The 13,515-nt window shown below is 51.7% G+C and overlaps 4 protein-coding genes across 4 annotated transcripts; 1 reads left to right on the top strand and 3 right to left on the bottom strand.

The window, feature by feature from the left end:
- Positions 1 to 147: 147 nt before the first annotated feature.
- PADG_01152 (actin cytoskeleton-regulatory complex protein PAN1) lies at positions 148 to 5,053 on the bottom strand (the record flags this gene model as incomplete). Its single annotated transcript, XM_010758325.1, has 5 exons — positions 148 to 1,507; positions 1,565 to 2,113; positions 2,211 to 4,244; positions 4,330 to 4,393; positions 4,480 to 5,053. The coding sequence occupies 5 exons, from the start codon at positions 5,051 to 5,053 to the stop codon at positions 148 to 150; spliced, it is 4,581 nt and encodes a 1,526-aa protein (XP_010756627.1).
- Positions 5,054 to 5,797: 744 nt separating this feature from the next.
- On the bottom strand, positions 5,798 to 6,671 carry PADG_01151 (DNA-directed RNA polymerase II core subunit RPB11; the record flags this gene model as incomplete). Its single annotated transcript, XM_010757841.1, has 4 exons — positions 5,798 to 5,998; positions 6,088 to 6,197; positions 6,269 to 6,327; positions 6,535 to 6,671. The coding sequence occupies 4 exons, from the start codon at positions 6,669 to 6,671 to the stop codon at positions 5,798 to 5,800; spliced, it is 507 nt and encodes a 168-aa protein (XP_010756143.1).
- A 1,676-nt stretch (positions 6,672 to 8,347) lies between these two features.
- Positions 8,348 to 9,457, top strand: PADG_01150 (uncharacterized protein; the record flags this gene model as incomplete). The annotated part of the gene is made up of 1 exon (XM_010758324.1): positions 8,348 to 9,457. The coding sequence occupies one exon, from the start codon at positions 8,348 to 8,350 to the stop codon at positions 9,455 to 9,457; it is 1,110 nt and encodes a 369-aa protein (XP_010756626.1).
- Positions 9,458 to 10,109: 652 nt separating this feature from the next.
- On the bottom strand, positions 10,110 to 12,233 carry PADG_01149 (uncharacterized protein; the record flags this gene model as incomplete). Its single annotated transcript, XM_010757840.1, has 1 exon — positions 10,110 to 12,233. One exon carries the CDS (start codon positions 12,231 to 12,233, stop codon positions 10,110 to 10,112), a length of 2,124 nt encoding a protein of 707 aa, XP_010756142.1.
- Between the last annotated feature and the right edge of the window lie 1,282 nt (positions 12,234 to 13,515).

Raw genomic sequence — 13,515 nt, 5'->3', positions numbered from 1 at the left:
ACTTAATTATCATCTCAATCTCAGCAATCACAATTCCAAAATCAACATAACTCACCAACAGCACAAACCTTTTACCACATAAACACACTTCCACAGCCCCACTCCCCTCTACCCCTCGCTCCCCGCAACTCAAAACGCCAAAACCACCTAAAGAACTCTCCCCGACACAGCAGCCGCACTCCGATCCTTCGTCTCCACCTTCCTCAACCCCTTCCCAGCCTGTATACTCGCCAACAACGCCCCTCGAACGTCCCCTCCAACGGCGCCACCACCAACCTTCGGAATCGTAGGCATAGGAGACACACCAGCCACTGGTGGAGGTGGCGGAGGAGGAGGAGCACCAGTCGGGCCTGCTGGTGGTGGAGGTGGGGGTGGTGCGGGTGGTGCGGCACCGCTGGGAACTGGTGGTGGAGGTGGAGGGGGCGAAAATGGTGCCTCTGCGAATGGCGCAGGGGGTGGAGGAGGTGGAGGCATAGACGGTGCGTCTTGGAATTCCGCTTCGTCATCATCATCGTCGTCGTCTTCTACACCTTGGGCTTGCACGGGTGGTGCCGCAGGAGGCGGCGGGGGTGGTGGTGGTGGTGCAGCAACGGGACTTGCCTGCGCGGGTGTGGCAGGTTTCGATTCTGCTTTCTCATCCGCCGCGCTGATGGGACGGGGAGGACCCATGGTGCCAAAGAGAATGCTGGCAAGATGCTTCGCGCTGCCACCGGCCGCTCGACCGTCGTCGTCATCGGAGGAGTTTTCGGATTCAGCGACAGACCATTCATCGTCTTCTGGGCGGGCGCGAGATTTACGCCCTAGCGATCCTGGGAGGGGTGTTGCTGTGAAGGCGGATTTCTGGCTCTCCTGCTGCTGCGCTAGGCGGTGGAAGGGGTTCGTGGATTGGATTTCTGTCTTTGGAGGGGCGGGTGTGGTTGTGGGTGCAGCTACAGCAGCCGCCAGAGGATCTGCAATTTGTTCTGGTGGCGTGTGGAAGCCCGGCTGAGTGTCAGAGTGGCTGAACTTGCCGAAGTATGGGTTCTTCGATTCTGTATCTGCAGCAGCGCTCTGTTTGACCGATTTCGGACTTGCAAATGCCGCATTTGGAGCTGGTGGTGGCCCAGAGTCTGGTTCAAATACAGCCGGAGGAGTGGCAGGACGCGGCACGGTTACAGGTGGTGGCGGTTGGGCGGTTGTAGATAGAGGGGGAGCAGCGCTTTGCATAGGGGTGCTGTTCTGCGGCGTGACTTCAACAGCACACTCGTCATCTGACGATTCCTCATCCAGGCCCTCAAGCTGTCGCTGGAGTTCTCTCTCCCGCGCATGTGCAGCTTCAATCTCCGCACGTTGCGCAGCAAGCCGCGCTTCCTTTTCCTGAGATTCTTTCACAGCAAGTGCCTTTCGGCGCTTTTCCTCCTGCTTCTTAATCTTGCCCTGCTTAACTTGCTCTTCCAACGCCTTGAGACGAGTTTGGGCAGCTTCCCGCTCTCGTGCAAGCTCCTCCTCTTGTTCTCTAGCCTCAGCCCTAGCGTAGCCAGTTAGCATTAATCAAGTGCACGGTAAATAATTAAAAACAACTTACTCTAAACGACGACTTTCCGCCTCCTGAGCCTGCTGTTCATCTCGAAGCGAACGTTCCCTCTCTTCCGACTCCGCATTCACTCTAACAAGTTTCTCAATATCCACAACCTTCTTAGCCTCTAGATGGCCGGTACTATCAGTCCTACCCTTGCGCGAGGGAGGCGGAGGTGGTTTCTTGTTAGTAGGTTTGACCAGCGGACTATTCTGTTCTTCAACAATACGACGCTGCCTCTCCTGCTCTCGCTTGGCATCTTCTTCCTCCGCCCGTTTACGCCTCTCCTCTCGTTCACGCTTCTCTCGCTCCTGGCGTTCGAGGAGAGTTTCGCCTCCGTCTGTACTTGGCTTGAGGCCTGCAGCTGCCATTCGCTCGGCAATTCGTTTCTGTGCTCGTTCCTTGGCTGATGCCACACGTTCTTGATGCGTAAGGCCGGTAAGAGATGAGGTTGAAGCAGTGGAAGCTGGTGGTGATGGTCGCGTAGTGGCAGCTTTGCCATTAGGCGATGCATTATTGTTTAGGTTATACGACTGAGATCTTGCAGCAGAAGCATTCCTGTAACGAAAAAGGAGTTAGAGAGGTGACAGAAACAGATGGATAAAAACCAAACAGGTTTTATTAAAAAAAAAAAAAAAAAAAAAAAGGTACTCACTCTTCCTTCCGAACCTTCGCCGTCCTACTTCCCCGCTGCAAATCATAAATGAAATCGCGAATCATATCCTCAACACCAAGCGCCTCCTCCCACCGCCTCCTCTCATGCTCCAGCGTAGAATTCTCATCAACCTCCTTAAGTCCATCCTCAAGACTACGCGTGAACTCCTTAACACTCTCCTCCACATCTTTCGTCATAGCCTCATTCCGCTCCTGCTCAGCCTTGACACTGGAAGCCTCCTCTTCCAGCCGTCGCGCAGCAGCTGCATCATCATCACCCGTAGACGGTGGCGGTCTGCCGGCCAACTCCGCAGCTCTGGCCTGCATCCTCGCACGCGCGCGGGCTTTGATACGGTCAGATTCAGTAACGGCGCCACCTGGACCCGTTCCAACAATCGTAGAGGCAGAATTAGGATGGGCCTTTGCGTCCTTCAACCGGAACAATTCGAGCTTGGCGTCGGCAATGTTCCGTTCGACCTTTCGGACACTCGAAGCTATTTCAGGCAGTTGGTCCTGATACGACTGGAGCTGTCTGCGAAGCGCACGGCGCTCAGCGCCAGAGTCTGTGTTGCGGAAAGGAGCTTTGGAATCGGTGTCGATGTCATCCTGAACGCGTCGGATTCTTTCCATGAGCGACTCAGCTTCCTTACGATCTCGCCGGTTAAGCGCCTCTTCTTCCTCAGCGCGATTCTCGTCCTGGAAATCAGTAGCATCCAACATGATCTTCGTCTCGCGGATCTTCTTTTTCAGCTGCTCGAGTGAAATATCTTCATCGGCTCGCTCGGAGGCGGGTGACGGGGTGGGTGAGGGGCTACTCCCGCCAACACGGCGGCGGGCGCTTGACCTATAACCAATGGCGTCGTCGTTGTTTTTGAAAACTGTTGCATCTTTTCGACCAACACCAGGCGATGCGGATCCGCTTCGGAAAGAGTGGTTTTTCAAATAACTAACGCCCGTCTGTTGAGGCTGTAAAAATGCGCCAGAGGACTTGCGGGATTCCGCATCCTGAGAGAGAAGGGACTTGACGGTTCCAATAGAGTCGTCCAAGTTCCTCGTTGATGGAGGGATAAGTTCAGGCGGAAGTCTATTGGGTACAGGGTATCCGTTGAGTTTCCGGTATATCAGATGCATCGCTACAGCGAACTCATCCATATTCAACCTTCCCCGATTACTCGGGTCTGACAGCGTCCAGATGCGCTCAAGATCCTGGCGATCCAAACCACTTTGGCCCATGATTTCGATTGCAACATCACCACCAATAAACCCCTTATTGAGCCCATCCCACGCTCTAAAAAGCTGGTCATAAATCTTCTTTTCATCCTTCGTCACTGCCCATGGAATCGTCGCGTTCCCTGAAAGACCCTGAGTCGTGAACCCGCCTTCACGACCAGACTGAGGCATTAATCGCTGTTTCAACGCTTCAATGTTGGGCAATCCAGTTGCAGGGGCATTGACAAAACCCCACTGCCCGGGGACACCAGTTGGTTGAGCGTTCTGCGGACCAAGTCCGGTCTGGGAAGGTGAAAGGGCCGAACCAAATTCAGCCGGCATGGGGGGCATTGGAGGTCGCAGTCCGCTATAACCAGTTGGCTGAGGGTTATTCGTAAACCCAGTTTGCTGTGGGTGGAGGCCAGTATTCTGACCGGGAAAGCCAGTTTGTTGAGGTTGCACAATTGTAGGAATCTGAAAGCTTGTAGTTTGGTTATAGAATCCGGTCGGCTGTGAAGTCAATTGGGATAGAAGCTGAGTATTAGAAGCCTGTTGGGGTTGAGGATGCTGGGGTGCAGGCGGTGCAGACACGTTTTGCATGAGGGGAGCATCAAAATTTGGAACGTTTGTCTTGGGAGCCGATGCTGGTGCATCATCCGGGACGGCAAAGGATATCATATCGACCATGCTGGAGACTTCATTCGCTATCCGTTCAGGGAGAGTGGATGGGAGTTCTTTTCCCGTTAGCTTCAAGTTGCACAGGTACATTGCCAATGCGAACTCGGGGAAAAGGAGACGGCCCGATTTCGTGGTATCAGAGAGCACCCTTTAATTTCATATATTGTTAGCAAACATATAAAAAATAATAATAATACTTTTCTCACACATCCTAACGTGATGGCATGACGAACCAGATTCTGGAAAGGTCACTTCCAGGCAGCTTGGAGCGCTGAAGCAGATCCTTTGCCGTCTCTCCTGTGGAACACGCGTCAGTCATGAACCAGTCTTAAGTAACCAACCAAAACTTCTATTAACGGATAGAGCCCATATACAGAACCCACCATCTAGCGACTGATTATTCCCCACAGCAGATTTGAAAAGCTGTTCAAACTTCGCCTGATCCTGAGCGGTGATAAAAGAAAGGCGCATATTTGGAATTTTGGAACCTAAAGCACCATGATGTGTCACTGAAGGAGCCGGGCCTGACGGTTGTTGAAACGATTGCGCGATCTGCGACGAAGTGTGGCCCGTTTGTTGGGCAGGGGGCATAGGTTGAGGCGCCGAGAGCTGCTGCTGCTGATGGTGCTGCTGCTGCTGCTGCTGAGGTGCCATCGGAGTAGGCTGCTGGTTTTGAGGAGGGAAGCCGGGGAACTGGGGTTGAAAGGGTTGAAGGCCACCGGCAGGAAACCCAGTGGGCTGTGGTTGTTGCATCGGCACATTCATTTGCTGCATCTGGTTGCCCGCATAGCCGGTCGGTTGGGGTATGAAGGGCCCTGGCTGGAGATTCTGTTGCTGAGGCTGGGAATAGCCAGGGAAAGGCTGCTGTTGGTGCTGCTGTTGTGGTGGTGGCTGTTGGCCATAGGGGGGCTGACCTGGGCGGCTGTTGTTGCCGGCATAGTAGGCATTCGAATACATGGTTGGTTGCAAAAAAACACGCTGGATGCTGTGGAAATGAGAAAAAGAAGGAAAGAGAGAGGAAGTGGGAAATTACAGATAATGAAAGAAGTGAATGAGGAGACAGAGATAGGCTGTGGATGAGGCAGAGCAAGCCTCAGCTCAGGGGAAGTTTTGACGTTTACGAGATATTCGAGGTTGGGAGTTGTTGATCGATGCTGGCGGTTGGACGGTTGCCAAGTGAAGTGGGCTTACGTCATCAACGTTTACTTCGGGAAAGTCGGATAATTATAGAGACAGGAGGGAGAATTCAGTCAGGAAACTTATCATTTAATGTGTATTTCCCACTTATGGGATGGGTGAATTCATGCCAACCAACTATGATGGATACATTAACGATAGCTGCCCAGCCAGGCGAAGTATTGGCCTGGTCACAGATATTGAGACAAAGTAGGCAAATCAAATAAGAAAAAAAGGCCCACAAAAGATCATCAACCCGCCTTGGTTCTCCCCAACGCCATCACGCCATCCCTTACCCGGTTCCTATATAAAAAAGGAAAAAGAAAAAGGAAATAAAAAAAATATAAAATATAAAATATAAAAAAGGAAAAAAGGAAAAGAACCCTTCACCGAGAAAAGATGAAAAAGTAGAAAACACGACATGATATCTATCCCATCCCAGCGCCTTGCCAGTCACCCCATTGAAGTCGGTCTATTGGTCAGTCACTCTGCATGTCCACCTCCAAAGCCGTAAAACCAGCTCAACTAAGCCCCGTTCTGAGCATTCTGCTGTTGAGCACCAGCACCCACCATCTTGCGCAGTTCGTATTCTTTGGTGAACTCGCGGCTGAGGGCGCCCAGATCCTTGACCAGTTCGTGGCAGGCAGTGATGACAGCTTCCTTGGGGGTGATTTGGCCGTCTGTCTGCACGCGAAGAATGAATTTGGGGATCAGGGGATGCGGGACCTGTGGAAATGGGGAGAGGGGGAATTAATACGAAATGATGAAAATATGAAGAGTTCGTGGGCGGGGACTAGACGGATTAGAGAGTATACCTTGTAGCCGGAGAAGAGGACATGGGAGCTATTAAGGAGACGTGAACGGATCATGTTACCGAGGGTGTGGTCTTCCTTGTTAAAGGTGAAGATGGCAGTGGATGGGACTCCTTATTGATGGGTAGATTAGCCACCAACATGTCCCAAGAGCTGATGGGCAAGAAAGGGGTATCAAACTCACGAGTATCGACTTCAACCTCGACCTTCTTCTCACCAGGAAGAAGGACGAAGGATTCGAATCTGATTTCATCAAACATACCGTGTCAGCCAGGAATGTAACATTTTATCGCAAAACGTAATAGTTGCACCCATAAAACAAGTACCAGAGAGAAAATGGAACGCAAGGATTCAACTCCAAAATAAAGCCAACAGCCACGAAACACAGCAAAACCAAAAAGGCCAACGAAGAAAGCACGCATAGAAAACAAAACATGGAAATGTCCGAACCTAGACACATTGTCCAGATGGGGACGGACTTTAGTCCTGCAAGGGTTCTGGCGGTAACTTGCTGCAGACGAGTCGAAGAAGGTCATAGAGCGCTCACGCTCGGGATCGCGCTCCCTGGGGAGACGGGTGATGTCCATGATCAAGCGTAAGAGGGGGGGGTGATGTGATGGAGAGGATTTGTAGGGGTATTTTTGTAATATAAACAGAAAAGGAGTTAAGATGATAGGTTGTTGGATGCTGGTTGCGCAGAGTGATGATGGTGGCAAGAGAATGAATGGGAGGATGATGGAAGAAGGAAGAGACAGATGAAAGGGGGCGGCGGCATCAACGGAGACGCAGCAAGCAACGACAACAACAACAACAACAACAACAACAAACAAGAAGGGATGGCTGACAGGACAACATGACCGGGCCGAACGACTCAATCTCCATCCCGTTGCTGATTTTCAACTTCCTTCTGGCAAATGTAACAAAAAATATATAGAGCGATCGACTGGCACCCGGGAACCGTACAGCGGGGAGAAAAGAAACACGCAAAAGAGAACTTCTAATATCTTACCTCTCGGGGGCATTCATCTTGAATTACGCCAGCTGCTGGAGGAGATGGCCTGGTGACGATAGGAGACTAGGGAAACAGCAAGGAGAAGACCGGAGAGTAAAGATAATGATAAACCTCCTGTGCTGCTGCTGCCCAGCAGAAGGAGTTTGACCGAGGATACTGGCCCGCAGGCTGCCTGCTCCAGGCTTCCCCTTGATGCGGTGAATAAATATACCAGAAACCCTTAGCCTTAAGAATGAAGACTTCGCCAGACCAGAACTTGAGAGAGAAAACGAGATATCCAAAAAGGTCTTAACCAAGTGTCTGCAACTGCTGGAAGCCGCGACAAGAAAGAATCAAAGAAACCAAAGAGGCAGACCAAATGCGTGTTCCAGAATGGGTTAATAACTTAAGGATAATATCTGCGGGTAGAGGGTATCCCAAGAAGAAACAGATGGAGTCGTTATTATCTACTCTCCAGAGCAAATACAATATATATAATATATATATATGTATGTATGTATGTATATAAACAAGATGTCGGTGCTTCCATTGTCCTTCCCGGCGTTGGATATTTCTTCTGTTCTTTTGATAAGCGGGCGGAAAGGCAAATACATGTCACGTGGATGTATTACTAAGGCACTCGGATTTATATATATATCCGAAATCCGGACGCCATTACGTCATCGGACACCCGCCTAACAACTAACACCCCTGTCCTACATCCATCAGACCATTCCAAGTGTCGAGTACTCTGTATAAAAATACATATGTCTCAGCAGCGTGGTCAATTGGCAGCAGGATTCAAGCTGAATGTCATGTCCGTGGTGCCATTGGCTGCATCCTTGCTCAGTTTTCCCAGGTAAATTGTAATGGTGTTTCTCCCGCTTAGGAAACTATTATCACAACCTTCCAAGGAGATAGTTATTAGTTCCCGGCAGAGTATTATTCATACGTACTGCAGAGCACATGATGCTGAGCCACAGAGCAGCTCCAGGATGCGATTAGGACCATTCCCATATGAGATGGGAGAGGATACCAACGGCAAGTGTTTTCGTGCTCTGGAAAGGATGAAAGGGTGAATTGTGTTCTTAGACCCCGCACCCCGCACTTCCCTTTCAGCTCTATATATATTTACATCCCTCCACCTAACCGCGGCGGAAGTCCGATACGATCTCTCCTGCCCATTATTCCCCGAAAAAATACAAGATCCAACAACCACCACAATTATTCCCGTAAACGCCTTTTGAACAAAAGAAGAAGAAAATATCCACCATGTCGACCATCCACGACCTCCACCCAACCATCGCGGCCAACACCCCCGCCATCGTCTCTGCACCAATGCTCGGCATCGCCTCCCCCAACCTAGCCGTCTCCGTCACCCGTGCCGGCGGCCTGGGTTTTATTGGCGGAGGCTATGACTCCACCAAGATCGAAACCCTCCTCTCTGCCGCCGCAGACCTCCTCTCTTCCTCTCCAATCTCAAGCTACAACAAAGCCGCCAACGACCCCCTCCCAGTCGGCATCGGCTTTCTAAACTGGGGCGCAACGCTCCCCGACGCCCTCCCTGCCCTGCAGAAGCACACCCCGGCCGCAGTCTGGCTCTTCGCCGCCCCAGACCCAAACCCGCAAGACACCCTGGCAACCTGGTCCAGCGAGATCCGCCGCGCAACAAACAACCGCACCCGCATCTGGATCCAAATCGGCTCCGTCAAGGAAGCGCTCGACGTGGCTGAGAAAGCCAAGCCGGACGTCCTGGTCGTGCAGGGGAGTGATGCAGGAGGCCATGGCCTGGCGCGGGGCGCGAGTATCATCTCGCTGGTGCCGGAGACGAGAGATGCCCTCGCCCATGCTGGGTATGGTGGAATCCCGCTCGTGGCTGCGGGGGGCATCTCGGATGGGCGCGGGGTCGCCGCAGCGCTGTGCCTGGGCGCGCAGGGTGTGGTGATGGGCACACGGTTCCTGGCGTGTTCGGACGCGGCGATCTCGGGCGGTTATCAGCGGGAGGTGCTGCGGGTGACGGATGGCGGGGTAAGTACTGTGCGCACGACAGTGTATGATATTATGCGTGGGTACAATGCGTGGCCGGAGCGGTATGGTGGGCGCGGGGTGGAGAATGTTACGGTCCGCGACCGGGAGGAGGGGATGGATGATAAGGAGAATCAGAAGCTTTATCAGGAGGAGATGAAGAAGGGCGATGCAGGGTGGGGGCCCGAGGGGCGGTTGACGACATATGCGGGGACGGGGATTGGGTTGGTAAACGAGGTTAGCACGGCGGGGGAGATTGTGAGGGGTGCGGTGGCGGAGGCGAGGAAGGTGGTGGATGGGGTTAACGAGGGTTTTGTAGGTTCTGCGAGTGAGGGAGGATTTGGGAGGAGAAAATGATTGATGTATATATATATACATTTTTATTGTTCTATCTGCCCAAATGAAATCCAATTATGATTATTACAGATGATGTATGTATGTGTGTATGTATGTGATTCCAAAAGGGGGGGCAATTTTCAATAGGAGAATGACAGAAACAAACACAACCACCAACGAGCCATATATTCGCCAATATGAGTGAAACATAAAATATAACAAAAATAAATATAAAAATGCCACATCAAACCACAATACAGAAAGAAAGAGGACAAGAAGGAATTTTGAAGAACAAAGAGATCAGGAAAGTGGAGTGAGGAATTACACCATAACAAAAAACCAAAAATCAAGCAAAACAAAAATCAACTCAAAAACAGCAAGATACTATATGTCCCAGTGCAAAAAGGTCAATAAGAAAATAAATCCAAGAAAAATCCAACTCATCTCCTAGCTTTTTGTGTTCTCACCCTCCCCCTTGTACCTCTCCAATCTCGAAATGTGCTTCCAAATGGATTTATATTGGCAACTTAGATAGTAATCACATCCAATGCTCCAGGGGCATGCATGCATGTTTGTAACCCGTCTTTCAATCGATGCGAATCCCACTCTCCCACACTACCCAAAAAAAGGTGTTACAGCACCTACTCCAAAATCCACATGCCAACACAATCCCTTAGGCTGCCGTAGTATTATGGTGATGATGGTGATGATGGTGATGAAACAACTCCCCCAACGATGACGCCGTCTTCTTATACTTCCATCCACTCTTCTTCTTCTCCCGCGTCTTCATCATCTCCGCCCACCCTTCATCCTCATCGTCGTCCTCCGCATTCCCATTCTCATTCTCATTCCCTTTTCCATTCCCATTCAATCCATCACCAACCGGCGTCTCAACCCTCAAGTGGCTCAACGGTCTCGCCGCGGCAACACCAGTCCCCGAGGAAAAACTCATCCCCCTCTTCCCCTCATTCCACGGCTTAAGAGTCGAAGACGTAAACGTCGACGACCTCTCGCTCATCGTCCGCTCATTACCACCCACCTGTATGCCCGACCCCGTAGAAACAGGCCGATACCTCGACGCCGTGCCGACGTTACTGCGCTCCGATGGCGCGACGGATGGTGCGTAGGCAGTGGCCGTCCCTGGCAGAGGCCCAATGTTCATGTTGAAATCGGTTTGGTAAGGAGAGTTGGGGAGGAAGGATGATTGGCGATTGGTCCATCTCGGATCGAGGAGGCTGAGGGTTTGATGGTCGACTTGTGGCGGGCCTTGGTTCACGTTGGGGCCGGGACCCATGGAGAGCATGGAGACGGGCCGAACGGGGCTGCCGGGGGCGGTCATCTGTTGACCCGGGCCTGCGCCAGGCATGGGTTGCGTGGGCAGGCCTTGCATTTGCATCATGGATTGCATCCATTGGATCTGCGTCTGCATCATTTGAGTCATCATCTGCGCCTGGCCATAGTATTGCTGCGGCTGTGGCTGTTGTGAGTACATCTGCTGCGGACCCAGACCCATAGGCGAGCCACCTCCACCAGGCACATTCAGGAAATGCGGTGACGGTGTATTCATACCCATCATATTACTCCAATTTCCCTGGGGTCCGTTCGTCCCTAAAAAGCTATTCGGAGTAGTAGCCCCATTCGGACTTCCCCTACGCATAGCCTTCGCCCTCTCCTCACTCGCAATAACCCCTACAAGTCCTCCGGGTGGCAAACCGGGCGGCGCACCGTAGACCGATGGCGAACCACCGCCCAGAGCCAATGATTCGCGGTGTGAAGGGTTGATAAGGCCCGCGCCAATGTTATAAGGATCGCGGGGGAGGTTGCGTGCGAAGACGGGGAGGCTGACACGGCTGGCTTGCGGGATTGCTTCGCCTGAGACGGAGGGCGGGGGCTGGACAAAGGACGCCATTGAGGAGCGGAGGTTGGGGTTTGAGATTGAGGGAGTTAGATGGCCCGGTGGCCGGACTTTGTTGGGGAAGCCGTGGGCGGCTAGGATGCCCAGTGGGATGTCCTCGTCTTCTTCTCCGTCGCTGCTCTTGCCGTTTCCGGTGGAATTACCGTTGGTAGATGTCTCTGGAGCAAGGAATGATGTGCGGCTGAGGTTGCTGAGTGAGCCTGCGATGCTAATATTTAAATCCGAGTCTTGTGGTTTGGCCTGCTCTCCCGTAACCTTCATCATCTGCTGCCTGTATACCGACAGATGAGCTTCCTGCCTCTTTCTTTGCTTCGCAGCCTCACGAGCTTTCTCCACCTCGTCCTCCTCGTCATCATAGTGGTCACTGTCGTCGTCCGAAAGGTAGCTAGAGGACGTGTCTGTTTTCTTCCTTGTCATTTCCTTCTGCTGTCGATAGCGCTCGAATTGAGCTGGCGTCATCACTTTGTTAGGCTGGTTGTCCGAATGGCTAGCCTTTTGTTCATACCGTTCAGCCAGAATGACTTCCTCGGCTATTGAAGCTGCAACAGGGGAATCATCGTCGTCGTAGTCCGTTGTTTCTCTCAAGGAACTACGCTGCTGCCATCCGCTTCCGGAGAAGTCCGAATGTTCCCCGACAGGAGAGATATCCGAGGTCTGCGTCCGTCTGTGAGAGACCGCACTATTAACGATCTTGGCATCCTCATCTTCGACAGAGGCGGTGCGTTCAAGATATACGGTATTTCTATGTTTTCTAGGGCTGGAGAGCGCATTGTGCGTTGGTGAAAGGGAGCCTTTGGTGTCGGCAACTCCTGAAGTCCTCGTGCGGACAGCAAGCGGACGTGCTACCACAGCATCGTCCTCCCTCGAATGCGTCCGGCCCATGACGCTGTCCTGTAAATTCTGGCTTTCGTTTGTAGAAGAAGCGAGGGAGATGTGTTTTGATTTCTTTTCTTTTTCTCTCACGATGACATGGGCCTAAGAGTCCTCCAAGGAGATGGGAATTCCCAGTGGGCTATGGCAGTTAGTTTGATGGAGGATAGAAGAAATAGAGGAGGTAGGAGAGATGTTGGTTGATACTCACCTTTTTTTGTGTGGGGAGGGGGGGGGGGGGGGGGGGAGGGGGGGGTGCGGGAGGAAGGGAACCAGCAGCAAAACAAAGGCCCAGCAGCCTCTTTATCCAACCCCTCAAACATATTCTCAAAGCTCATCGAATCATCGGGGCCCAAATCCGTATCTGGCAGCCTCGGAGGAGTGGTTGCATTGGTAGCACGATCGAGAGACGCTGAAGATTGGGAACCAGCGAAGGATCGAGACCAGGAAACACAGGAGGAGAGGGATCGCAGGCCAATTAAAAAAAAAAATAATAATAATAATAATAATAATAATAATAATAATAATACAAAAAAATAAAAGAGTAAAACGAGAGAAGAGAGTGAGAGCCAGAGCGAGGGAGGGGGGGGATTAGTTAATGAGGATGGCGGAGTTGGGAGGGTTGAAGCCTGTCAAATGTTTTTGCAGAGGGAGAAGCGATGAAGTTGAAGGTTGTTGGTTGTTGGTTGTCGGTGTCATCGACAGTTGCAACAGGCTTCGTTTGGTTGTGCTCAGTTGGCGGTTGCTGACAGTTTGGGGCGGGCGCGATCTGGGCTGTGGTAGGGTTGTGGATGTGGTGGTGGGCAAGTGGTGAGTGAGTGAGTGAGTGAGTGAGTGAGTGAGTGAGTGAGTGAGTGAGTGGTGAGTGAGTGAGAGTGCGTTGGTTGTGTTGGTTGTGTTGTGGGTTGGGTTGGTTGGTTGGTTGGTGGTTGGTGGTTGGTTTGGTTGGTGGTTGGTTTGGTTGGTGGTTGGTTTGGTTGGTGGGTGCGTGTGGGTGTGGGTGTGGGTGTGGGTGTGTGGTGCGTGTGGGTGGGAAAGTGTCTCTCCTCTCCCTCTCTCTCTCTCTCTCTCTCTGTGTGTCTGGGTTGGAACGAGAAAAGGGGAAAAGGAGTTTGAGTTAAACAGAGGATTGCATAAAATAATTAATGCAACTATTATGGATTAAACTAACTACTCTCTCTCTCTCTCTTTCCAACTCTCCTTGATTTGCTCTTTATTTAATTCTTCAACTCTTTCATCTTCTCTGCTGCTTCTTCCACAGCAATAAATGTCTGGGAACCAAAAAAAAAAAAAA

This window comes from Paracoccidioides brasiliensis (assembly GCF_000150735.1).
Source record: "Paracoccidioides brasiliensis Pb18 unplaced genomic scaffold supercont2.1, whole genome shotgun sequence".
NCBI lineage: Eukaryota > Fungi > Ascomycota > Eurotiomycetes > Onygenales > Ajellomycetaceae > Paracoccidioides > Paracoccidioides brasiliensis.
Note: the sequence above shows the minus strand (reverse complement) of the source record. Positions and strands in the feature narration are given on the sequence as shown.